This window comes from Octopus bimaculoides, chromosome 1, assembly GCF_046866305.1.
Source record: "Octopus bimaculoides isolate indiv1 chromosome 1, ASM4686630v1, whole genome shotgun sequence".
NCBI lineage: Eukaryota > Metazoa > Mollusca > Cephalopoda > Octopoda > Octopodidae > Octopus > Octopus bimaculoides.
In genome coordinates this window covers 41,109,586-41,134,944 of record NC_142928.1, presented here as the reverse complement: position 1 = coordinate 41,134,944, position 25,359 = coordinate 41,109,586, and the positions used below count along the sequence as shown (strand labels likewise).

Below are 25,359 nucleotides of genomic sequence, written 5' to 3'. Positions count from 1 at the left end.
TAAGGGAATCTTTATGCATTACTTGATCTGCAAGAAAACAGTAGCCAAATCTTTCGACAATTACACTGTCTTAAAAAAGGAAGAGCACATTGGATAATGTACTATTAGATATCGTATGACTGAATAAAAATTGGAATGGTCAAGGCTGGGATACCTTTCTTTGCAGAATTACTCAATTAGGACTGACTGGGAACAATAACAACAATAACAATGAATTGGAGAAGGGCATAACTTGCATCAGTTGAAACTAGCAGAAAACTAAAATCTACTCCTAACTGATAATTGATCCAACAATTCTTGTAAGTATTCCAAATTTATATATATATATATATATATATATATATACACACATACATATAAAAAAGCAACTATATGAAAGCATTATTACTGTTAAAAACAGTAATAATGAGGTGGTTAGCAAGACTTCTACCTTAATAGGTATAATATTAAATATTTGAATAAAAGAAGAATAAAAATACTGCTTGCCAAAGATGAATATTTATATGTTAAACTAATACATCTTTTTGTTGTTTACACCACCTGTCCTCGTCTGCTGTTATTTTTTTTCGTAAATTCTCCCATATATATACATATATATATTTATAAGTAATTCTATGTCCAGTCACAGAGTGACCAATAGGTTTGTATCCACAAAGGCTTTAGCCTCATGAACGTCTCATCAGACTCTAAAGCTGAAGACAAATGTAACTCTCAACCTCTGGGAGGCAGGTATCCATTACAGTCATTTGGCCAGTTAATCATCAAAGAATAAATAGTCCGGGGTTAGTGAGGACAGGTTATCACCCTTAGACAATCTTTTTTTTTTTGTGTGTCAAAAGAGGGGAAACAAGGGATTTATGTAGGGCTCCAGCTGCTCTAAGGTTCTTCACTTGATAACATATGGGGTCCCTTCATCTTTGAGGCGCCACACGTGACTGGCCAAGGATGTGATGAATTGTCTTTCTGGAATCTGGAAGGAGGATATGTGGTTGTGGTCGCACCAGTTTTATCCTGTCTCCACCTCCACTTCGAACTTTTCTTAGACTATTCTACCTGGATTCTCTTCTACTCTCCTACACCTGGACTCCTACATTTCAGCTGCACCTCTCCTACCCATGGATTACACTGGAGTCTTCCTTTGATGGGAAATCACTCCAATACACCATGACGTTTGAACCTTTTGAACTTTTCTAAACTTTTTTGTACTTTCTGCTTTTTCCTATTGTCGTTTCTCTCAATCTGCACTTGTTACCTTGCCTCTCTCTCCCTCCCTTTCTTTTTCCCTTTTGTCTTCTCTTCTTCCTTCTTTCTCTCCTTTTTTTTCTTCTCCCACCTCTTGTATTTTTTTCTCCTGACGCCATTTGCATTTTTTCTCCTCATGCCTTTTGAATTTTTCCTCATCACGTCTTTATTGCCTTTCTCTCTCCCCACTCTTTTTTCTTTTTTTTCTCCTTTCTCTCTTTTCTCGTTTTTCAATCATACCCGATTACAAACCTTTCCTCCTCCAACTAAAAAAAACCTTTCCACTGCTTTCAACCTTCTATTAACCTTTCCCTACTAATTTTCAAAACAACATGCTTCTGCAGTCACCTTTCCTTTCTCAGTTGCTACCTTCATCACCTCCTCATCCCTAGAAGTTTCTGCCTCCATTTCCACCCCACTCTCCACTCTGCTTCAACCATCCTACCCATACTCTGTACTACATCCTACCACCTTATGCACGCCACCATTCGTTCTAATCTCTCCAAAATACACACCATCGACTGCCTTCTCCCTTTGTGTCTGTATGTCCCTCACCAACACTTGACAGCTGGTGTCAGTGTGTTTATGTCACCGTAACCAAGATGTTTAGCAAAAGAGATCAACAGAATTAGTAGCAAGGCTTCAAAAAAGAAATAAGTACTAAAGTTGATTTGCCTGACTAAAATTCTTCAAGGTGGTGTCCCTGCATGGTTGCAGTCTAATGAATGAAACTAGTAAAAGATAAATCAAAATTAATTAATGTAAAAATGTACTTACAACTTTGCAGCGCTTAAAAGCTAACTTTGTTTCCTGTAAAATATTCATTGCTAATTCTTGTGAGAGAAATATTTCACCTCCGTAATTTTCAATGGTTGGCCCAATATTGATATTTACAGTATTAATCACAGCCTGAAATTCTCTCCGGAAGCTAGAAGGGAAAAATAGAGCAACATCACAATTGATGCTAAAAATATATTTACTACAAAACAAATGTCTATATTTACAGGCAAATGCAAAAAAAAAAAAAAAAGAAAGAAATCTGGTTGTTAACCACATCTTTCCTGAGTATATTTTGTTTTTGTGGAGTGAGTGAGTGAGTGAGTGAGTGTGTATGTGTGTGTGTGGGCATGCATACACACAAAGACAAACACATATACTTGAAGGGGCAGGCATGGCAGTGTATTTAAGCAGTTCAAAGTGTTTTCTACACTATCCCAGGGTCAATCAATGCCTTTGATAGATGGAAACTTTACAAAGCCATTTGTATATATATATATATATATGTGTCTGCGTGTGTTTGCTAAGTGTGAATCTTTGCATTCTGTGCCCTGCATGGAAAACTGCTGAGCTATAGTTGGCGTTTTTTGAAAGTTAGTTGTTAACAACAAATCATCTGGTATCTCTACTTTCAAAGAAGAGTGAAAGCTCTGTTACTTGAAAAACAGGAATGAGTTAGTGACAAGAAAGGAAGGGCATTTGGCTGTAAAACAATGCCTCCATAATATGTATTTGTGTAATGCATATTTCTTTTTAAAATTTCATTGCAACCTACTGATGAGTGGTTGAAGTACCACAACATGCTTGATTCAAACTTCAGTGTCCCAAGAGCGATAATAATGATGAAGTTTCAGGAATCCTCTTCAGAACATAAGGATGTTTCTATAAGAGTGAGAACTGCTCACACATCTGGGAGGGTGTATTTTCACATTTATGCTCTTTCTGTGCATAATAAGCAAGAAAAAGATGAGTGCCAATTGAGGGCACTAAATACTAATAGTGTTAATCTCAGTTTCTTACTCCTCTTTTAGTCTTTGAGGAATTGATAAAGCAATGATCACTTCTCTTCTCAGACTATCTAATAAACAAAAGCACAAGCAGTGATGAGTTGGGTTAAATGCCTTGTGACATTTAGTTACATTCCTTTGTTTAGCTCAAATCATACCAAGGCTGACCTTACCTTTCATCCTTGTGGGGACCAACAAATAAGTATCAGTTATAAAAAAGATACTTCCCAAAACTCTCCCAAAACTTCTTGCTTTGTACCAGTGTTAGAAATCAATGGAAAGAAAGCTGCACAGTCTATACAAGGACAAATGTAAACTTAGATAAAATCCTGTAACAATTAATGGAAAACTTACCCACCAGACTGAATTTTCTTTTTTTGATGGTTTTTACTATTATAATATCTTTGCAATAATAATGAACTGCGTTCATGCAGAAATTTAATTTCATGGCTAAAATAAAAATAAAAAAATCATTACATCAATTTGATCTTGTGTATTGTGAAGTTATATTTATGTTTGAATATTTAGTTTAAACAATTATCTAAAAACTGAGGAAAACGCTGGAAATGGTGAAACAGATCTCAGGATGTATGAACCCAATGAGATAATGATGCAGGATTTAAAAAATAATTTTTATGACCTAGTTACAAGAGAAAGGGCTGAGCTTATGATCTTTCCAGGGTCTTTGAAAATGGTGAGAAGAGAGGAGGAAGTTGTACTTAAAGCAGAATGCTAGCCCCAAATGCTTGCGACAGAGAAGAATCCATGACCAGGAAGTGCTGTTAAACTGAGTGATGGATTAACTCTAATGATATGTTGTGCTGCAGACCCAACCAACCCATGGGAAAATAAATATTAAAATCATGAGGCAATAACATTAGAAACCCCAACTATGATTAGCATATCATCTAATTCAACAATAATAATAATAATGGTAGGGAAGGATAAATAGAGAGAACTAAATAATAATTCTAAAGCCTTACCTTATATATGCTTCAAGATGTTTGTGAAAAATACTTTTTTTCTGTTTATTTAGAAAAGAACTGTCATTACTCAATTTGAACTTGGATAGGTCATTTGATAACTTAGCTGTCCTGAAAAATAACAAACAAAAGAATCAATTTAAAATAGCAAAAATAAGAGTAGTAGAAAAATTGTTTTATTCAGATACACAGAACTTTTGGTATAAGATTTGCTTTACAGCAGCTTCCTTATAACTAAGTGAAAATGATGATGATCACTGGTGGCTACATGTTACAAGAGGACCAAATGTAAATAGTTATCCACTTTGTGTTACATACTAATTATTGCTGGAAGTATCTTTTTTATAAACAGTACTAGCTTTCGTTTAAAACTAAAAAGAATGTGTTTTTCACGCTATCAGTGCTTGGCATCAAGAGTTGACCTTTTAAACACTAATTGTAAATAGATGCCCTTGCGATTTGTTGACAGGTAGTTACATATAGTTTCGTCAGCTTAGTCAATGAAAATATTATTATTCATAGGAATTAACTATGTTTTTAATGAAATATGAGAGAGAGAGAGAGAGAGAGAGAGAGAGAGAGAGAGAGAGAGAGAGAGAGAAAGAGAGAGAGAGAGAGAGAGAAAGAGAGAGAGAGAGAGAGAGAGAGCCTTACTGAAAGTACAGTTAAAAAAGCAAAAATAAATTATAAAATAAAATTTGATACAGAATGGTAGATGTTCTCTAATGTAATGTTGTTGCCCTAAAAAGATTAGATATATAATTTGTGCCCTGTCAGTTAGCTGGGTTTCTTTTGGGTTTCAATTCAATGTTTATAATGTAGAATAACATTATTACATTTATTTCAAAAATAAAGGTTACCAGATCAAATCAAAACAGTGGTTATATATACATTCAAAGATGATGAGTGGAGATGAAATCAATCAAAATAAAGTGTGGATATAAATATACCAAAAATTAAGCCCAGAAAATTATTATTTTGAAGAAAAGAAGGGTAAAATAATGAATAAGATTACCTTGTATAAAGATCATATAAATTAGTTAAATACTGCTCAGGGTCAGTCTGGCTGTCCAACTTTTTAGAAATAGTTTCCTGGAAAGTTAACAAAAATATAGTTAATTAAAAAGATAACCTACAAGAAATTTTGTTTTTAAGTTGTAATTTTTAAAATCTTAAGTGTGTTTTTGAAAAGTTTTTTGATAATAGCCAAGTACATCATCTCTCAATTGTTCTAGAATAAGCATGAAATATATTATTGATTTCTCTTGAGTAAGTATGTAGCCAATCTTTTTATGAAAAAGATTAAATTGATTCTAGTATATTCTGGCTGAGTTTCTTTCGAGTGTTGGGCCTCACAGAGGCAATGACCAAGACATTTGGCCTTATGTTGTGCTTGAGAAGAAGACCCATTTAGTTGAGCAAAATTGAAGTCATGGTAGATACTGGTGTCATGCAAATGGCACCAGTGCCGGTAGCATGTAAAAGCACTCATTACACTCTCGGAGTGGTTGGAGTTAGGAAGGGCATCCAGCCGTAGAAAACTATGCCAAATCAGAATGGGGTCTGGTGCAGCTTTTCAGCATGCCAGCCCGGTCATACTGTCCAGCCCATGCCAGCATGGACAATGGACGTTAAATGATGATGATGATACATACACATCATCATGATCATCATTTACCGTCCGCTTTCCATGCTAGCATTTAATGTCTGCATCATTTTACATGTTTTTCTTTTGCTGGTACAGGCATGACAAAAGTCCAACCCATTCCAGCATGGAGAGTGAACAAAAAATGAAAATGATTATGACGATATAATAAAAATGTAGCTGCTTTATATATTAAGGAGATTATTTACATTACCTGAAGTTTACCAAGATAGATTTTTTGTACTAATTTCCCCATTACAATTTCAGGATTGGCAAAAACGCTGTTGATTAATTCATTTGTTTTGGTACACAGTGGCAGAATCTCATCAAAGATATCATCTGATGTGAAGCATCCCTGAAATATAAATAAGAAATCATTAACTTGAATCAAAATAAGTAAAAATGGATTGAAATGTTAGAAAATTCAATTATATAATGAAATTCTTTTGGCAAAAATGTCAAGTGGAGGATTTTGTGTAAATCTTACTTAACATGGATATAGTTTAGAAGACCCACACTACTGCGGTATTCATCTTGAAGAAGCTTCTCACATAGACATGTAGAGCTAAAAAGATGTACAGAATGGTACCTTGGAATACTACTGCTTCTGTTACTGATAACGAATTTTATGTAAATATTCTTTTTCTAGGCATAGTAACATTACTGACCCTGGGCAAATGTCTTCTAGTATAGCCTTGGACCATCCAAAACCTTGTGAGTGGATTTGGTAGATGGAAACTGAAAGAATCCTGATGTGTGCGTGTGTGTGTGTGTGTGTGTATATATATATATATGTGTGTAATGGATGAAATTAATTAGTAAGCAATAATATTTTTATTTTTATTTTTTTTACTGCCCACAAGGGGCTACACACAGAGGGGACAAACAAGGACAGACAAACGGATTAAGTCGATTATATCGACCCCAGTGAGTAACTGGTACTTATTTAATCGACCCCGAAAGGATGATAGGCAAAGTTGACCTCGGCGCAATTTGAACTCAGAACGTAGCGGCAGACGAAATACCGCTAAGCATTTCGCCCGGCATGCTAACGTTTCTGCCAGCTCGCTGCCTAGTAAGCAATAATATGATAAACGATAGTTGATACACAGCAGGATAGATGTAATCTGTTTGTAAGGATTAGTTCTCCATTGATTGCTATTATATAAAGATGAAAGAACAGTGATTGAAGTTGTGAAGAAAATATTTATTTACCGCTACATTGAATATACCTTGCCTCAATGGGGAGGTGATAAAATTCTAGAGTGTGTGAAGTAAAAAAGTTAATTTCGGCCTGTGTGCTTGTATTGTAGTAGTAAACCATAGAGAGAGATATGGTAATGTGCAGAGAAGACAAAGTGAGTTAGTGAAAGTGAGAGAGTGTGGGAAGTTGGGTCTCATAGCTGCTGACAGTAAATTTCAATTCTCCATTTGACAAGTCTTTAGTAGCTACTTTGCTTCGGATCATGATTCTAGCGTTCTGCTCCCTACCTGATGGTAGCTGTCTCTGACTCGAGTTTGTCATTCATTAACTAACTGATTGAGCTGTCACGAGCCGACTAACTCAGTCGTCACCAAGTGACTAACTGATCTTTGCTTGGGGTTCTTGCTTTTATAACTATCCAGAAGGATAGACATATCGTTGAGAACAATGGATTTAGTTGGTGGTACTTGTTATCTTAATTCTAGCTTTTGGTGGTCTAGGAGAAGTTAGAAGGGTCAAATGGTGAAGACATTATTTTGGCCTAGCTAAGGCAATCTGGCAAATGTAAAACTGCTGTCACAGAAAAACTATTGTTTTACTGTGAGAAAAGTTCTGTTGAACTGTTAATTTAAATTTGGCTATGGTGGATCGAATCCACTTCATGCCTGCAAGATTCATCACACACACACACACATATATATAATGAAGGAGAGAAAATGAAAAGAATTGGATGTGTGAAAAATTTATTTGTATGTTAAAAAAATGTTGAAAAATTTTTAAAAACATTACAATACAAATAAATTGATTATAAGTTGTAAAGCTCAAAAAGAATTTTAAAAAAACCTACATGTTTCTGTGCTATCCCATAGCACAGAATATGGTTAAATGCTAAGAAAAAAGTAATATTCTTACTATATGGGGTAGAACTTCTTCGGGGTTTTTATGAGCTGGTAGGGTTGAGGTTATCATTTTTGAAGGCTGCATGGAGAGTTTATAAACTCTATCCATTGAGATAAGCATGAAGAAGCTAAAGATTAAGTGACCGAAGGAAAATGATGCAGCGAGTTATAAGAAATACGACAACGAGGTAGCAAGAATGACCACCAAATTCAAAGGGGATGATGAACAAAAGCTTGAGAACTTGGCAAATATAATCTATCGGGAAGGAAAAAGATTAGGACTGGAAACAACAGGGAGTGGAGAATCACTGGCAAAGAGCAGACCAACGAGGAGAGAAAGACAGATTACAAAGATACAGGAAGAGAAGAAAAAAACTAAGAACCAGATGGAGGGATGAAAAGGAGGTGGAAAGAGAAAGGCTAAAACAACTATATGGCAGTGGAGTGAGAGATTTATTAGAATATCAGATAAGATACTTTGTAATATTTGTTCCAGTTGACTGCATTCTGAGTGTTAAACCATTGCTTAGTTTGAGGATAATTTCCTCTTTTGTACCTAATAGTCACAGAAACATTGAAAAATAAAGAGTGCATGAATCCTGACCTTCCTCCCTTGGCTATGGAGTAAAAATGGAAACTGACCTCCACCAAAAAAAAAAAAAAAAGAGAGAAATCTTAATTCTGGTCAAGCTTCCAAAAAACTGCACTTAGGTCTCAATGTGCGTGTGTGAGTGAGAGAGAGGGAGTGAAATATGATATGCAAGTGAGAAATGTCAATTAGGTCAACTAATTAAAATAAATGAACAATTAAATTTTTAAAAAAACTGTATCGTAAAAGGTTTACTGAACCTCATATTCATAAGTTCAAACTGTAATACTAGGGATATTGGACTGTGGTCATTAGCTAAACATACAGCTGTCTCAGTATAACATATATCTGACAGAAAGTTTCACAATAATTTTAGAGTTGAGTGTTTAGGATGTAAGAAGAATGTCTAGCTGCAAAAAGAATTACTCCAGAAATATGCAAATGTCATGATTTGTAAAACCTATCCCACTACAGTAAATGTATGTGTGGTGTGTGTATATATTGGATAGTTCTGGCATCCATAACAGATGATTCTTGCTTATGTTTTGTGTGTGTGCTTTCATGCACCGAGTGCTTATATGAGAGGCTCTTGCAAGGCTAATAATGTAGTATTTAGTGTCCTAACAAAACATCCATGTTAAGTTGTCTTTAAAGATTGTCTTTGGTACTAATACTGCTTCTGTTGCTAAAAATTAATATCAGATGATTAAAAAAAAAAGAAAGAAATAATGATAGATAATAAAATACCAAGATAAGGAAAAGGTCGTTTTGTTAAATCTAAAAATATAGGTTAATCTACACTACCACAAATGTTATATAGATTTGACATTTTCTGATATTTTATGTTATCTTTTATGGTGCAGAACACAAAGAAAATTCAAACAGTTTGATCTGTGACCTTAATATTGGCTGGTATCTATACATGTCCAAATTATAAATAATAGTATAGTAAGAAACAATACTTAATGTGGTAACAAAGACATCAGATGTAGACTAGAGAGATTTAAGAAGGCTGTTGTGTTGCAAACACATCCAACTGTGCCACCATGGAAAAAATTATTGTAAAACTGATGCTAAAAATAATATCAATAGAAAGCTGCTATCAGAAAAGAATCAGAAAATTTTGCTGTATCTTTGGAGGATCATTATGTCAAGCACACTGATTCTATTTCACTCTATTTTCATTATTAGTTGATTTGTTAACCTTCAACCAATTAATTGTTTGATTGTGAAGTAGAATCAGTGTGTGTATTTATTATTGGTATAATGACCCTTCCAAGATATAACAAAATCTGTTTCAGCACAAGTTCATATCAAGAAAATTGCATACCGAATACAGAAATGAATAAGAGAATATAATTTTTTAAATGAAGTTAATATAAAAATGCAAATCACATTGCTTATAGATTTGTCAAGTTAAAAATATATAATAAAATCAAGATATGTGGGAGTAGATATTAAAAAAAATAAATAAATGAAAAAATAAAAACATCCACAACAATAACTAAAATATTTCGTTAGTAAGAATTATAGTTACCTTTTGTGTTTCTTCTATAAAAGATTCAATACATTGACTGTAACTCTGAAAAGAAACCAAAAAATATTAATGTCAAATGGCAAACATTAAATGATTATGAAATATTTATTGTAATATAAAATCATAAAAGTAAAATTCATCATTTATATAAATGATTTCTTTTAAACTACAACAGGCAAAATATAATATTAAAAAAAAAAAAGCCAAAATGATAAACTAAACTATTTTTCAAAATTCAACTGATTCTGTATATTAACAGCCAAGTCAGCAGTTCAAATTCTATTTATAGCCACTGGGATCAACCTCAGTAAAAATAACTCCTTCACAATTACTGTGTAAAGAGCAGTCATCATCATGATCAGCATTTTTACTTTTGTTTTCTATGCTGGTATGGGTCAGATGGGCTGTCATGATTTGAGTATTGTTTCTTGGGAGCCACTGCTTTAACAGCCTGGTGCTTGAACATGTCAAGTCTGGCTTGATTTCTATGCTTTGATGATCTACCTATTGCTGATTGCTTTACAGTGAATACTAGGTGCATTTTCTCACAACATTATTCAACAATTAACTTGTTTCCACAATTTTACATGGAAATACCATTTACTTCTTACTAACCCCTTCCCCGGCAACTTTTTTTATAGAAAACGTTTCATTTTCAGACAAATTTTTTATTGCTTTTTTTTATAGCCTTTTTAATGCTGATTATTGAAATAACTTTTGTTTTTATCCATTTCCAATATTTAACTTGAAATTTTATTTTAAAGATACTATTTTCAGCAAAAATGAGATAGCTCATCTTCCCATACTTTTTAAATATTTTTTTTATGTATTGCTTTTTTTAAAACTTTATCATCAAAAGTAAAGAAGAATACGCATTTATTTTACTCCTTTTTTTAGCATGTTTTCTCAAAAATCTTTTTTTCATATATATATTTTTCTGAGCTTGATATCTAGGTGTAATTTGAAAAAAAAAAAAGAAACAGAAAAAACTGAGAAATGCTGAAGATTGATGTATAAACTCATCTGTGGCTGTTTTTGAAATTACATGTTTTGGATGAGTTTACTTGTCGCACTTTGAAAAAGACAAATTAGGTGAAGACGAGTTAACTTGTCTTTGCCAGGTAAGGGATTATTGAATTTGTAAATATAGGTGATCACATAATCAATGAATACCTTGAAATTTTGTAGCACGGCAGCAACTCTTCTCATTTTGCGAGTGTCCCCTTCATGATGTGCAATTCTGAATTCTTCAATCAACTCATTTTCCACCTGGTTATATTTATCTACAAACCAACAATATAGTTAGAACAGAATGAAAGTAAAATAGTTACTTGCCAATTATAACCATCAAAGAATTAAAGCTTAAGATAGAGATACTCAAATTATATACTTACACATATACACACACACAAAAATATTCAGAATTCAATTTGGAAAGCAATGTTAACACTAAAAAAAAATTAATAAAGACTGTATCCCTTAGAGCAGGGGTTTTCAAACTGTGGTCCGCAGACCACAGGGGGTCTGTAAGGACAAGACAGGAGGTCTGTGGACAGCAAATACTTTTTATGGGCAATTTGATTTTATATATGTCTTTTAATCGAAATCTTTTAATTGACAATAAACCTATTTGCTAAATACTGTTAAATAAATAAATGTAAAACATATGTTATTTTAAGCAAATATTTATGTATAAATTTCATAAGTGTTTATAAGGGGGTCCCTTAGAGGAAGAACTGTGGTACCTATGTTCCTTTGCAATTTCGTTAATACTGGTACAAGCTAAATAAACTTTCATAGAACTTATTAAATTTGTGGGGCACCACTGAGGTGTTTGTCCTAATGTAGAGATTCAAAGGATGATGATATATAGGAGTTTAGGCAGAGAAAGCTCTGAGTGAGCAAACCTGAGGTCAAAAACATCCAAGCTATGGCCATACCATCACATTTTTACATAAAGTAAATCTAGGACAACATGATCCAATGTGGCTTTCATTCATGTTATCGGGAAGTGTAATTTGAGGGAGATTTCTTTGGTATTTCTAGCAAGTCAAGCAACCACAGAATTATTTCTCAAGGCATTCTCCTCTGCTTGTGGGAAGATTTCAGGTTAATAAGTAAACAAATAAAATATCAGTGACACAGCATGTAAAAAAAAGCCTGAAGAAAAGAGCAAGCTAAGCTCTCAATGAATAAAGTTTAACAATGTTTGATTCTCTACCGAATGTCACAGCTCTATTTCTCATGCTTCTGTGTGTGCAAGAGATATATATATATATATATATATATATATATATATATATATATAGAGAGAGAGAGAGAGAGAGAGTGTGTGTGTGTGTGTGTATCTGCATATGTTTGTATATTCTTTTTCTCTTTTTCATTCAAAGTTAATTTTGACTGGCCACCTGCTTAATAGCAAGGTTTGTGAAAGAAAGCATTTTTTGTTCATCATTCTTTAAATCTTAAGGCCTTGAAGATTTTTATTGTCTTAGACATTGTAACCATTTGTAACATATGAATTAAGAAGTTGCATTCTTTCCCCAAGAACACCAGCTCAGTCATGCATTGCTCTTGGCATATTGGTATGTATACTGCTGCTCCAATAATGAGAAATATGAAACTCAGAGTTTAGTGTGTGTGTATGGCTCCCAACCATATCACTACCAAGGACCCCTTTTATTTAAATGAGTTTTCCCACAGATCCCCTTTAATATGGTTATCCTTATGTATATATATATTATGTGAAATTTTGAATTTAGTTCACAGACCCCAGGTTGGGAACCACTGGTATAGACCCTTGTTCCTTGTCATGACAAATCAATTATAAGTAACTACTGCCACTGACAGCCAAAGTAGCAACAACATACTACTTTCAGAGTGTTGGAAATGAAGAGCAGTAAGACTATAACATTTAAAAAAAAAACATATTCCAAGTTGGTCCAATATTATTTTTTATAATTTCAGATTTTTGTTTTTACTAAGAATAGACAAAACTATTTAAACATTGTTGGAAATTAAATGTCTATAAATACAAACCTGATATTCTTTGTCTTGCTTTCACAAATCTGAAATTAAATTAAAAAAATTAAAAAGTAAATAACTTTTCTTAGTCTTAAGGCACAATATTCACTATATCAACTGCAGATAACAAGAATGGACACGATACTTTTAGACCAAAAATAGGTTATTTAATTATCAACATTTAAAAACCTTCAAAAAAGGAAATGAAAACTGTTTTAAAATATTGATATTTTGTAGACAATTCAGTTTTAAAGTACATTAACTCTTCTTAAAAAGTAAAAATGCATAGATTGGCATAACAATAATGATTTCTTTGGTTTATGATATATCTGAATAAACTACTGAACATTTCTAGAAATTATCATAAAGGTATACACATATATCTGTGGCTAAGGGCCACAACAGGCGGTGAGATGTAATCCACACAAGCTCAGAAAAACAAACAAATGATGATAATGATAATTAGAGTTGATAGGTCTGACTAAAACCCTAGAAAGCATTGCGCCAGTATGGCCACATATGAATAAAGACAATGCAGAAGTGCAATAACCATTTTTGATGCTGATAATGGTCGATGATTTAGCCTATCAATGATTGCTAATTTCTCATGATCAAGTCAATAAAAATTTTGAGAGGAACAGACCTAAGGTATATTGATGAAGTAATGTGTGATTTAGAGAACAAAGTATTGAACAAAGTACAAATTTTCCGCACAATTTTTTTTTGAGTATGTCACCAACCTTTCAGAAGTGATCCCAAAAAAACATAAATGCAAAACATGTAATCAACTAAAATTGAATAAAAATTTAACAAACATACTTTTCACCATTTGGTAGTTCTTGTGCAATAAGATGTAACTTCTGAATAATGTCTGCTGCTAACTGGAGCTAAGGAAGGAATAGATATATATTTTTTTATTATATAGTTCTTTAAAAATATCACATCATGAATAAAGATATCTCAAAAGACAAAAAAAACAAAAATGTAGAGGCAGGATAGTAATACTCTGAACTCTTCTATAGAAAACAAATCAGTCGCTACAAAATTGCATAGAACTCAGGGAATGGAATGGTTTCATATTAGATGTGTTGAATTATTCTAATATGAATTAGAGTCCCTTAATTGAGTTGATAATGTTTTATTCTTCTAGGCTGATAAAATAAGAACTCATGACATAGCTACGCTGTGTCTACAGTGACAAATAACAATGTTATTATGTACTGTAACGCTATTTTCTTGAAATGTATGATTTTAGTTAAGATTTAAAAGCAGGAGATCTTTGAATAGGTCAATCATTAAAGTATTAACATAGTAAATATTTGATAAATCTTCTTGAGTTGCACTTACTTGGTAAATGATTAAATATTTAATGTGCTAGGACACTGCATCATAATAGAGTCATTGTAGCCTTTAAATACACACACACACACACACACACATATTATTATCATCATAGTGGCTGAATTGTTAGAGCACTGGAGAAAATGTCTTGCAGTATTTGTGCCAGTTCTTTACATTCTGAGTTCAAACCCTGCTGAGGTCAAATGTGCCTTTCTTCATTCTAGGGTTAATACAATAAGATACCAGTCAAGTTCTGAAGTCAATGGCATCGGCTAGCTAACTCTCATCAAAATTACTGGCTTAGTGCCTAAATTACAAACAATCAGGGGTGATAAAGTGGTAGAGTTGTTAGTGCATTGGACAAAATCCTTGTGATATTCCTTCTGATCTATTAAATTCAGCAGTCAAATCTTGTTGCTGCCAACTTTGCTTTGTCCTTTTGGTGTTAATAAAATAAAGTTCCAGTCAAGTACTAGGGTTCATGCAACCAACCTTCTTCCCTCAAAATTATTATTATTAAGGTGGCAAGCTGGCAGAATCGTTAGCACGCTGGGAGAAATACCTGACAGTATTTCACCTGTCACTACATTCTGATTTTAAATTCTGCTGAGGTCGACTTTGTCTTTCATTCTTTTGGGGGTCAATAAATTAAGTACCAGTGAAAAACTGGGGATCAATGTAATCAACTAATCCCCACAACCACAAATTCCAGGCATTGTGCCTTTAGTAGAAAGGATTATCATTATTATTATTACTATTATTAACAGTGTCTGTGCACTAATAATGACTAAATGGCTCAACCCCAATGTATTTAATAAACAATTTATAAAAGGATTATCATATTTGACTAGTTTTTAAATGACACAAAAATGGTTATATATACAAGCAGATTTAGAGGATAATTATGTCATTTAAACAGACCATTAATGATAAATTTGATCATTTAGAAAATCTTCCAGTTTTTAGAAATAACCATCAATTGTTTCCAATTTCACACAGGAAGATAATATTTTGATTTTAAAATGTTTTCAAAAAGACCTAAAATAAACCCTAGCAAAAGAAATAATTTACCTGGAAAGGATCAGTAAATACAGTAGATTTCAAATCTTCATCTGATAAAAACTCTGAAAAATAATTCATTAATCTCTGTGCTTCAACAGCACAAGCTCGTGGTGTGTTTACTCCTTCAAGTTGGTCTCCAAGGTGGACAACTTTCGTAGCTACAAAATTGATTCGTTCATCTAATTCTTGAAACTTGGAATAAGAACTCTAAAACAAGAAAATAAAACAAAGTAAGTGAGCAATACAGATATACCAATATTGTTGTTTTTGCATTCACTTTTCCTATGTTAGCATAGATTAGACAAAGCTTTTAAGGCAGTGTTTTATGACTGGCTGCACTTCCTCATGTCAACCCTTTTACATACCATTGATGACATGCCAGGTTACAATATGCCTGAATCTGTAGCAGATACTTTAAAAACAGAGACAAAACACAATATTTCAAAATGTATACAATGTTGTTTGACTCTGGGTTAGCCTAAGTGGACATGTGATAGAAAAATAGTCCAGCTCTGCCCATTTTTTCCCCCTGTCATCAGGCATCAAGGACTATATTACTTAATGCATCCTTCCTATATTGTGGGAAATTTGGCTGTCTCTAGCAGGTTAAGAAACCACAGTGGCTCTCTTGTTGGCTTGTCTTCCGTGTATAATTACACAATTTCAATTGTAATAAATTTAGTATAATTTCTTAAATGACAAATTTACACATACCATTTATAATTTACAAAAGCAATTGAAAGAATATTGTGAGAAAAGAGGAATATAATCATACTTGGTTCTTTCTTTGTAATTCAGCAACACGCTGCCAATGACGTTTCTCTTCTTCTTTGCAGGCATTTTCTAATCTTTCAACTTTTTTGTGAACTTGTAAATTTTTCTCTTTCAAGTCAGTAATCATTCTTTCAAATGCTGCATGCAGTGTCATTGGATCAAACTCATCACAGTTAGTCTGTGCTCTGGTTCCCATAGTACGCCAAGCCAAACGTTCCACAAATTCATGTGGATTGAAGGGCTCCTATAACACAACAGCACCATTAGCCACATGTAAACATTAATGCACAAATATTCATGAACAATAAGATTGGTTTCACATTTTGGCACAAGGCCAGCAATTTTGAGGGAGGGTCCACATCAATTGCCTTGACCTCAGTGTCCAACTAGTACTTATTTTATCGACTCAAAAGGATGAAAGGCAAAGCTGACCACAGCAGAATTTGAACTCAGAACGTAAAGACAGACAAAATACCAATAAGCATTTTGCCAGGCATACAAATGGTTCTGTCAGCTCACCACTTGTCATAAACAATAATACTGATATCTAAAACTGGTACAATGTTATTAAAAGTATGAAGAACATTTGTTGACAGTTGCCTTTTGATATTCTTACTATTATGGTAATGAAGTGATAAAAGTGTTGAAATCATAGTCAAAATTTTTTTCAAAAACGTTAAGAGTAAACCCTGTTCAATGTGACACATTCTACCAGTATTGGAAGTTTGAAAGTGTTTAGTTAAAAAAAATTAATTAAATAATCTGTACGTCAAAGTTGACCTCGGCGAAATTTGAACTCAAAAACGTAAAGACAGACAAAATATCGTTAAGCATTTTACCCAGCACACTAATGTTTCTGCCAGTTCGTCGCCTTAGAAAGAAAACATTCATTTTAGAAATATATTCTTTATTCTTATTGCTTAAGCATTACTCCCTTACTTGAAATTTCGTAACATTTTACCTCATAACTCTTTTTCTACTAATTTTTGTTCAATGCGACTAGCAATTCTGAATTCCTCATGCATTTGTCTATCATTTAAGTCTAAGAAAGGTATACTTTTAATTTAAAATTTATGTTAATTGAAGATGAATATCTGCCTTACTCCCCCCACCCCCTTGAGGTCACAGATATTTTGATGTAACTTTTTTTTCTACTGAACCAAACTATTTATGCCAATCTCAAACTATTTGTGCCAAAGTGTAGTTGAGGAGGTGTCCTCTTTAAAACTTAACAGCTTGCAATTTAGTTGAGAAGTAAATTAGTGGTGAAGCTTGGAAGCTGCTGCAATTGACGAAATGGTGGACTTAAGAATATACTCAACCACTACTGTGGTTGAATGATAATCCCTTACAAAACCTTTTTCCCAAATTTTAAGCCCCCAAAATTAGGGGGTTCCTTATATATGTTAAAATAAGGTAATTTAAAAGTTTGATTTCATGAAAACATTTCCTTGCCACAAACTAAACCAGTCTCTGCTTTGATCACAATTTCTATATCAAATATGTTTCTCCATACTATTTTACATGCATTCTTCCTATATTAAATATCAGTATTTACACAACAAATAGGCTACAATTTAATCAGTTTTTATTATATATTCTATAACACTATGCTGTTATTTAGCTATAGTACAGCTTTGTATGAGAAGGCCTGTAATCGAAAATCATTACCGTTTCGGTTTCAACCAGGTCTGAGTATGTAGTACTACATCATCAAATTTAATCTTTTAAGATGGTAAGATGTGATTTATGGGAAATTTGGTTGTTATCTCTGTCAATATGACATAGCAGTACTCTTGCTTTTATTTGTCTATTGACAGCAGAAACACATTCTTTTAATTTGTAAGTATGATTTGATGTGAAGTATTTGTTTTTTCAGATACATCTTGTCCATCTTGTGAACTATGTTCATCACCATCGTCGTTTAACATCCATTTTCCATGCTGGCATGGATTAGACAGTTTGACTGAGGCCTGGAGAGCCAGCAGCTGCACCAGGCGCCAATCTGATCTGGCAATGTTTTTTACAGCTGGATGCCCTTCCTAATGCTAACCACTCTGAGAGTGTAGTGGGTGCCTTATACGTGCCACCGGCACAGGAGCCAGTCAGGCGGGCCTCGCATCGATCACGTTTAGAAGGTGCTTTTTACATGCCACTGTCACAAGAGCTAGTCAGGGGGTACTGGCATTGGCCATGTTTGTTGCTTTTTACATTCGGATGGTGCTACAGACTTGGTTATCTAGGTAGTGGAAGCTATTGACTACTCCTAGTTTCTCTCCCTGGCATGTGATAGAATATATTTTTTGTACATCTTCAGTGTTTATTGCTCCATTGCATCTGCCACATGCAAAAACTATATTCTCGGTTAACCTTCCTTTGATATTGCTGACCTTTTGTGTGTCCATAGCTTACACCAAGTATATCGTATGGAGTTTCTACCCACGCCTTTTCTACAGATCAAGCAGGGCCATCTACCTGAAGTGGGTTGTGATTTGACAGCCTTCCTACTTAAAATCATCTAACTTCCTGGCCTATACAATTGTTTCACAAATATAAACTTTCTTTCTTGAGCATTAAAAAGTCAGTATTTGGTGCAAATCTCTCAGCTGTTAGCAACTAAGATGTGGTGTAGCCTTTTGAATTAGAAATTTAACAATTCACCTTTATCACTAAAATGTAGAAATTGTTATCTCAAAATCTCTCAGTACAAATAATAGTTCGACTCCCTCTTTATCCAGTTGGACCAGTTTTCAAGGTGCCAATTACTGTCTACTAGCGTTAAGTACTCAGGTGACTGGATTGGTGCCATCCCTGTGGCTAATGTTGGTGGCCTACTCAGCTTGAACGAACTTTGTGTCTCCATTGCCCTTAGAGTGGGAGCTAATGTATGCAAGGGTTTGATCTGCTGTTGCGGCAGGCTCCTCGACTCCACAGGCCTCCATGGTCTTTCTTGCCACCCGAATGCTGGTTGCTTTGCACGTCATATGGAGTTGAACTTGATACTCAAGAGGAGCTTGGCTCGGGCAAACATTCCCTCCATCTTGGAACCATCTGGATTGTCCAGATGTGGTGGGAAAAGAACTGATGGCCTCACTGTTGCGAGGTAGATGCCTTGTCTGGGATGTCACAGTTAGAGACCCCTTTGCTTCTTCTCACATCCTGAATGCTGCGGTCAGGGCGAGATCCACAGCTTTTGCGGCCGAGTGGAACAAAATCCTGAAATACTGCGATCTGTTAGCCAACTACATTTTCCATCATGTAGCATTTGAGACGTTTGGTGGGGTTGGACCACTAACTGCGAGATACCTGTCTTCACTGGCAACTCGCCCAGCAGAGGTATGTGGTGAGGCTCGTGAGGGCACTTGGCTGCTCCAGTGCATCAGCCTCACCATCACCTGTGGCAACACTGCAAGCGTGCCTTAATAGCCATTAGAGACGTTTCCCAGTACCCCCAACATTTCAATCCTAGGTGGTGAATTGTTTTGGTTTGTTTCTTTTTTTCCGTTCTCTTTAATTTTTTCAATTATGTTCTGTTTTGTCCAATTTTTTAAATTTAATTTTGTAAAACGGTAATCACTTAAGTTAAGATATACATTTGGATAATAAATAAAGTAATTACAGAATGAGTAAATACAGACTCAGTTCAAACGATATAAATATATATATAGTCTAAGGCAATATTTGCTTTCGAATTGATATAAAAATTTACAACTTAATTTATGCTTCGTATTTATTTATTTCCTTCTACTCTACAGATTATGTTTAGTAAGGGAAAATCAGGAGTCTAAGGATGAGGCGCTAGTGAAGGTCTCCTTCGGCAACAGTTAGTCAGTAGAAAAGTTAGCTAAGTTCAAATGTCGGGAGGAATGTAAACCCAAATGATTCGGGGGTTTAGAACTTTCTCTGAAGAAAAGAAAGCAAGAAGTGTTACGATTCTACACTCCTCACTGTATTTGAACTTACCCAAGTCTCCTCGACTGTTTTGGCAGTTTCGGATGATGGACCACACCCCTATGAAATTTTATGTCATTAACATAATGCAAATATATAAATGGAAAAAAAGAAAACGAGTATCTTGTAAGTGCCAAACAAAAATGTTTTGCTGCGTATAAACATTATATTACTGTTTACTGAACACTTACCTGCTCTAATTCCTGGTAAAGCATCGTTGCAGTTGATGCCATGTTTAGATGTCTCTAAGCGCTGGTTCAATAAAAAAAAATCTGACAAGTCCAAAATCAACACATTAATCAAAACTGTCGACTGCTTTCTTCATTTATATCTTATTGTGGAACATAGGTTGGCTTTTGCCAAGTTTATATTTTTTCCGTAAGCTTCTTTATTTTACTTTTTGTAGAGGATTAATTTCCCAGAAGGAATATCCTGACTTGCTAATATATTACTCTAAACTGCTATAGGAGATATTTACAATTATCGAGGAAAGGGAGTTAACTAATTTGGCACTCTTCACACGAAGGTAATTTTGCTAGACATCAATATTTCCCTGATCGAAGTCATATCTTTTCGGGGTCGATAAATTAAGTACCAGTTGCGTACTGGAATCGATCTAATCGACTGGTTAAATCCCCCAAAATTTCGGGCCTTGTGCCTAGAATAGAAAAGAATAATTCTTTATTTTATTTGTTGGCACAACGGGGAAACATACATAAAGATCCATAATATACAAGACCCTCTTGAAGCGAGTGTTTCAAAGATTGGTTAATAGATAATTTTAATACAGTAATTAATGAAAAGAAATAAAATGTCTAGATAGGGTGGTTTCAATCTGTACCGAGAAAACAAAGAAGAAGAAGTAAGGAACAATTGCAGTCTACTTGTAGAATCCCTGTAGAGAGTCAGACAAATGACTTGTCAAGGGTTGCCAGATGTCCCTTATATACGGGATATGTCCCATATTTGATAATTTTGTCCCCTGCCCCGTACTGACCCTTCAGGGACACCCCAAATGTCCTGTATTTAGTTCATTTTCAAATCTCGTAATAAAAAAAATACTTTTTCTACCTTCTTTCGGTTTTTAGTTGTCAGTAATTGTGCTTTCTTTTTTCATATTCTCTTAATGAAAAAAACCTAAATGTAACGAGGAAACTAGTGATGCTAGCACTTTACACAAAACTGATGTGTTTGCAACTTGATACTGTCAACAAATTGTGTTGTTACTGAGTGTAGGACAAACGCTCCCACGGACAAAAACCCCACGTACAAAGGCCCCTCGGACAAAAGCCCCATAGTTAAAGTGAGAAAGTGGACAAAAGCCCCACGGTTATATTTTTCAGGTATTTTTATTTTTATTTTTATCACCTTTTACTTGTTTCAGTCATTATACTGTGGCCATGCTGGGGCACTGCCTTGAATAATTTTTTGTTGAACGTATCGACATCAGAATTTAAAACTTATTTTACTTGTTGCCGTTAATAGACTGCGGCCGTGCTGGGACACCACCTTGAAGAATTTTTAGTCAGAGAGAAATCAGCATTTTAAAATTTAAATTGAGTCTTTTGTTTTCTTCTCCCAGCACTTACAGATTAATGAGAATGAGCTGATCTTTTGAACTTTCTCCTGTCTATCAGAATTATGACACCGAAGGCTTATCGTTCAAACGTACTTCTTATCGTTTTTATGTTTCCACACATTTCTTGAAGTAAATGCTTTCCCTTCTGTTAGAATTCAGACAATATGTACATTGAGTAGTAAAGAGTCTTGTGTCCTGCTTTTCTATTGTTCTTTTTTTTTTTTTCTATTGAATATATTTTGTTTACTTAAAAATTGGAATTTTGGAAAATAAAAGTTTTTTCTTTACAAGTGCGCTTTCCGTTTTTGTTTACGTGAAATTATTAAAAAAATTGTTTTTAAGATTTGGCTGTTATTTCTAGCATGTGGAGAGACATTCTAGGCTTAACTTCATGTGCTGGTTGAAAATCACCTTAAAAAGATCCTGGGGTCGATACATTCGACTAAAAATTCAAGGCCGTGCCCCAGTATGGCCGCAGTTAAAAAAAATCGAAGAATAACCAAAAATATAACCGAGGGGTTATAAAAATTTTCAAGAGATTTGGCTGTTATTTCTAGCATGTGGGGAGACCTTCTAGGCTTAACCTCATGCGCTGGTTGAAAATCATTAAAAAAAATTCTGTGGTTGATGCATTCGACTAGAAGTTCCTCAAGATGGTGCCCCAGCATGGTCACAGTCTAATGACTGCAACAAGTAAAAAGAAAAAAGAAAAAAATGAAAAAATAACTGAAAAATATAACCGAGGTGGCTTTTCTCCAATTTCACACTTTAACTATGGGGCTTTCGTCCTAGGGAGCTTTTGTTTGGATCCCGGTGTTCCTACTTGCCACGGCTCACTTTCTTTCTAACCGAAAAACCAATCCATCCATCCCCATATGCCAAAAGGTAAGTGTAAATTTCAAGATGAATATTGCAGCTAATGGACATTTATCAAACAAGGCAGTAGCTGTTTTGAAGCAAACTGTAGTGTATGTAATTGCACTTTCAGTATTGAACATGGTGAGAAGTCTGATATCAAGCAACACATAGAAACAGCAAAACTCAAAAGTAATATTGCCTCTACTTCAAAAGAAGCTGGTAAGATATAAAAAAAAACTTCTTGATCAAGAAAAACTCAGATGAAGAAAGTAAAATAATAGCTGCAGAAGTTGCAATGGCATTTCATATCATCTGTCATCATCAGTCATTCAGTTCAAATGACTGTACAAACGTACTACCACCAACAGTATTTCCTGATTCTAAAATTGCATGCAAATTTTCAAGTGCTAGGACTAAATGAGCTGCAATAATAAAAAATGCTGTGACTCCATACACTATTGCCGAGATTGTTAAAAATATAAGTAACTCTTCTTCTTAAGGCATATCTACAGATGCAAGTAACCACAATGCCGAGTAAATTTTCCTGTTGATTGTGCAATGTTTTTCACATGAAAAGGGTTTGCCGATAAAATTATTGTGAGTAAGATCCCTCCCAAATGAGACCTTGGAAACAGTAGCAACCTTCTGCAGAGAGAGCCTCATTGAGTTAGGACAGGATGTGAAGAAATATATAGCTTTTAGTGGAGATAACACAAATACTAATTTTGGTGGACGTTTGTGCATAGGCACAAATAATGTCTATTCAAAATTCAAGGAAAGCATGAATGAATCGATGGAAGGTGTTGGATGTCTAGGGCATATTCTGCACAATGCTGCAGCCAGGCTGTTTAAAAGAACTTGTTGCAGTTATAAAGGAAAGAATTAATGAAAAGTTTATTCCTCTCTGTGTGAAGAAACAAAGTATATCATCATCATCATCATCATCAACATTGTTTAATGTCTGCTTTCCATGCTGGCATGGGTTGGTCTGTTTGACTGAGGACTGGCAAGCCAGGAGGCAGTACCAGGCTCCAATCTGTTCTGGCAAGATTTCTACAGCTAGACGCCCTTCCTAACGCCAACCACTCTGAGAGTGTAGTGGGTGCTTTTTATGTGCCACTGACACTGGCATCGACCACACTTGAATGGTGCTTTTTACATGTCATACATACATACCTATATATATATATATACATATATGCATATGTGTGTGTGTGTATATATATATATATATATATATATGCACATACATACATATATATATTGGGTCGTCCCAATAATAATGCAGTGTTTTTCAATTGCATGATCTAAAAGTTGGGGGGGGGGGTGAAATAAACTACCTGCATCAACTTACTATAAACGCAGGTAGTAATTTTACCTTGTACTTATCCTTAGCGCAAGTTTTGAAGAGTGCAGTTCGATTTTAACAGTTATTTTTACAAAGCTATAACAGAGGTGTCAAAGGAGCATATTCTGCATATTTTGCTTTATGAGTTCAATAAAGGCAACAATGCAATGGAAAGTGCGAGGTATATTAATGCAGTATATGGGGAATGGACAATAAGCGTGAGCCAGTGTCAATGGTGGTTCCAGAAATTCTGAGCTGGAAACTACAGCCTAGAAGATGAACTTTGTCCTGGAAGATCTGTAGAGCTCAATGAGGATATCCTACAAACCCTGGTGGAACAAAAATCCCATTATAAATGTTGAGGAACTAGCAGAGAAGCTTGGATTTGGTCATTCGACACTTTATCAACACCTGTGTGCCATCAGAAAAGTCATCAAATTGGATCAATAGGTTCCTCACAAACTTTCCAAAGAGTGAATATGTGCTCTTCTTTGCTGTCATGCCTCACCAATGAACTTGCTTTGGACCGAATAGTGACTGGTGATGAGAAATGGGTTCTCTATAAAAATGTCAAGTGCCATAGGCAGTGGGTAGGGAAAGGAGAAACACGAGCAACCCAGGCTAAAGAAGATCTTCACCTAAGTGAGGTGTTGTTATCTGGTTGGTGGGATATGAAAGGGTTAGTCCACTTTGAACTTTTAAACCCAAACAAAATGATAACAAAGGAGATCTACTGCAAGCAGATTGAGCAGCTTAAGTCATTGCTAGAAGAAAAACAACCATCTTTGGTTTCAAGACAAAAGGTGTTCTTCCATCAGGATACTGCTCAGCCACATACAGTGAGGATGACATTCCAATGGCTGGAGTAGTTTGAATGGGAAGCAATGCCCCACCCACCATATTTGCTGGACATTGTTCCATCTGATTATCATTTATTCTGCAGTCTTCAAAATCATTTGGACAGAAAAAATATGAATTCTGTAGACAAGGTAAGAACAGTACTGGAGGAGTATTTTTTGTCATGGACAAGTGAATTTTGGAAGAGGGGCCTTGGAAGTCTACTAGATGGAAGAGCATTGTAGATGAAAGAGAGTATATTTTAGATTAAAAAACTTTATCGTAATTTTGAAAAAAAAACCCAAAACAAAACTGCATTATTTATGGGATGACCCAATATATACAATTGAAAACCAAGAGCAGAGTGGAGATTTATTCACATCTCAAACTCTCCTCTTAGTGTTCAATTATATATTCTATGGAATATTTGCAGTTCGGAATAGGAACAAGGAACCACCTGACAACTGAAGCTTACAAGTGTCAGTATCTATTTAAGCCTTCATGGGCAAGCTGGGTCTCTTGGGACCCCAGAAAAATTTAAAAGTCACACAACTTTTACATTTTTTATATAAATGATTTTATATCTCATGACTTTTATTGTCAATAGTTTATGTATGCATGTACACATTTTCAGTCATATGGATGTTATAGCATAAAATATGGTCAATGGGGGTAAAACTGGACCCCATTGGCCTTCTGTGA

The 25,359-nt window shown here is 34.6% G+C and overlaps 1 protein-coding gene across 1 annotated transcript in view; it reads right to left on the bottom strand.

Moving 5' to 3' along the window:
- LOC106871180 (exocyst complex component 5) overlaps positions 1-20,499 on the bottom strand; it is a 31,052-nt gene extending 10,553 nt beyond the window's left edge. The window contains exons 1-12 of the mRNA XM_014917515.3: positions 20,227-20,499; positions 16,086-16,328; positions 15,320-15,517; positions 13,727-13,794; positions 12,923-12,951; positions 11,057-11,166; positions 9,884-9,928; positions 5,869-6,009; positions 5,025-5,101; positions 4,010-4,120; positions 3,381-3,476; positions 2,020-2,170 (exon numbers count right to left, since the gene is read on the bottom strand). Of these exons, the coding sequence (XP_014773001.1) occupies positions 2,020-2,170; positions 3,381-3,476; positions 4,010-4,120; positions 5,025-5,101; positions 5,869-6,009; positions 9,884-9,928; positions 11,057-11,166; positions 12,923-12,951; positions 13,727-13,794; positions 15,320-15,517; positions 16,086-16,328; positions 20,227-20,268 (1,311 nt within the window). The 5' untranslated portion in view covers positions 20,269-20,499. The remainder of the gene's footprint in view (positions 1-2,019; positions 2,171-3,380; positions 3,477-4,009; positions 4,121-5,024; positions 5,102-5,868; positions 6,010-9,883; positions 9,929-11,056; positions 11,167-12,922; positions 12,952-13,726; positions 13,795-15,319; positions 15,518-16,085; positions 16,329-20,226) is intronic.
- Between the last annotated feature and the right edge of the window lie 4,860 nt (positions 20,500-25,359).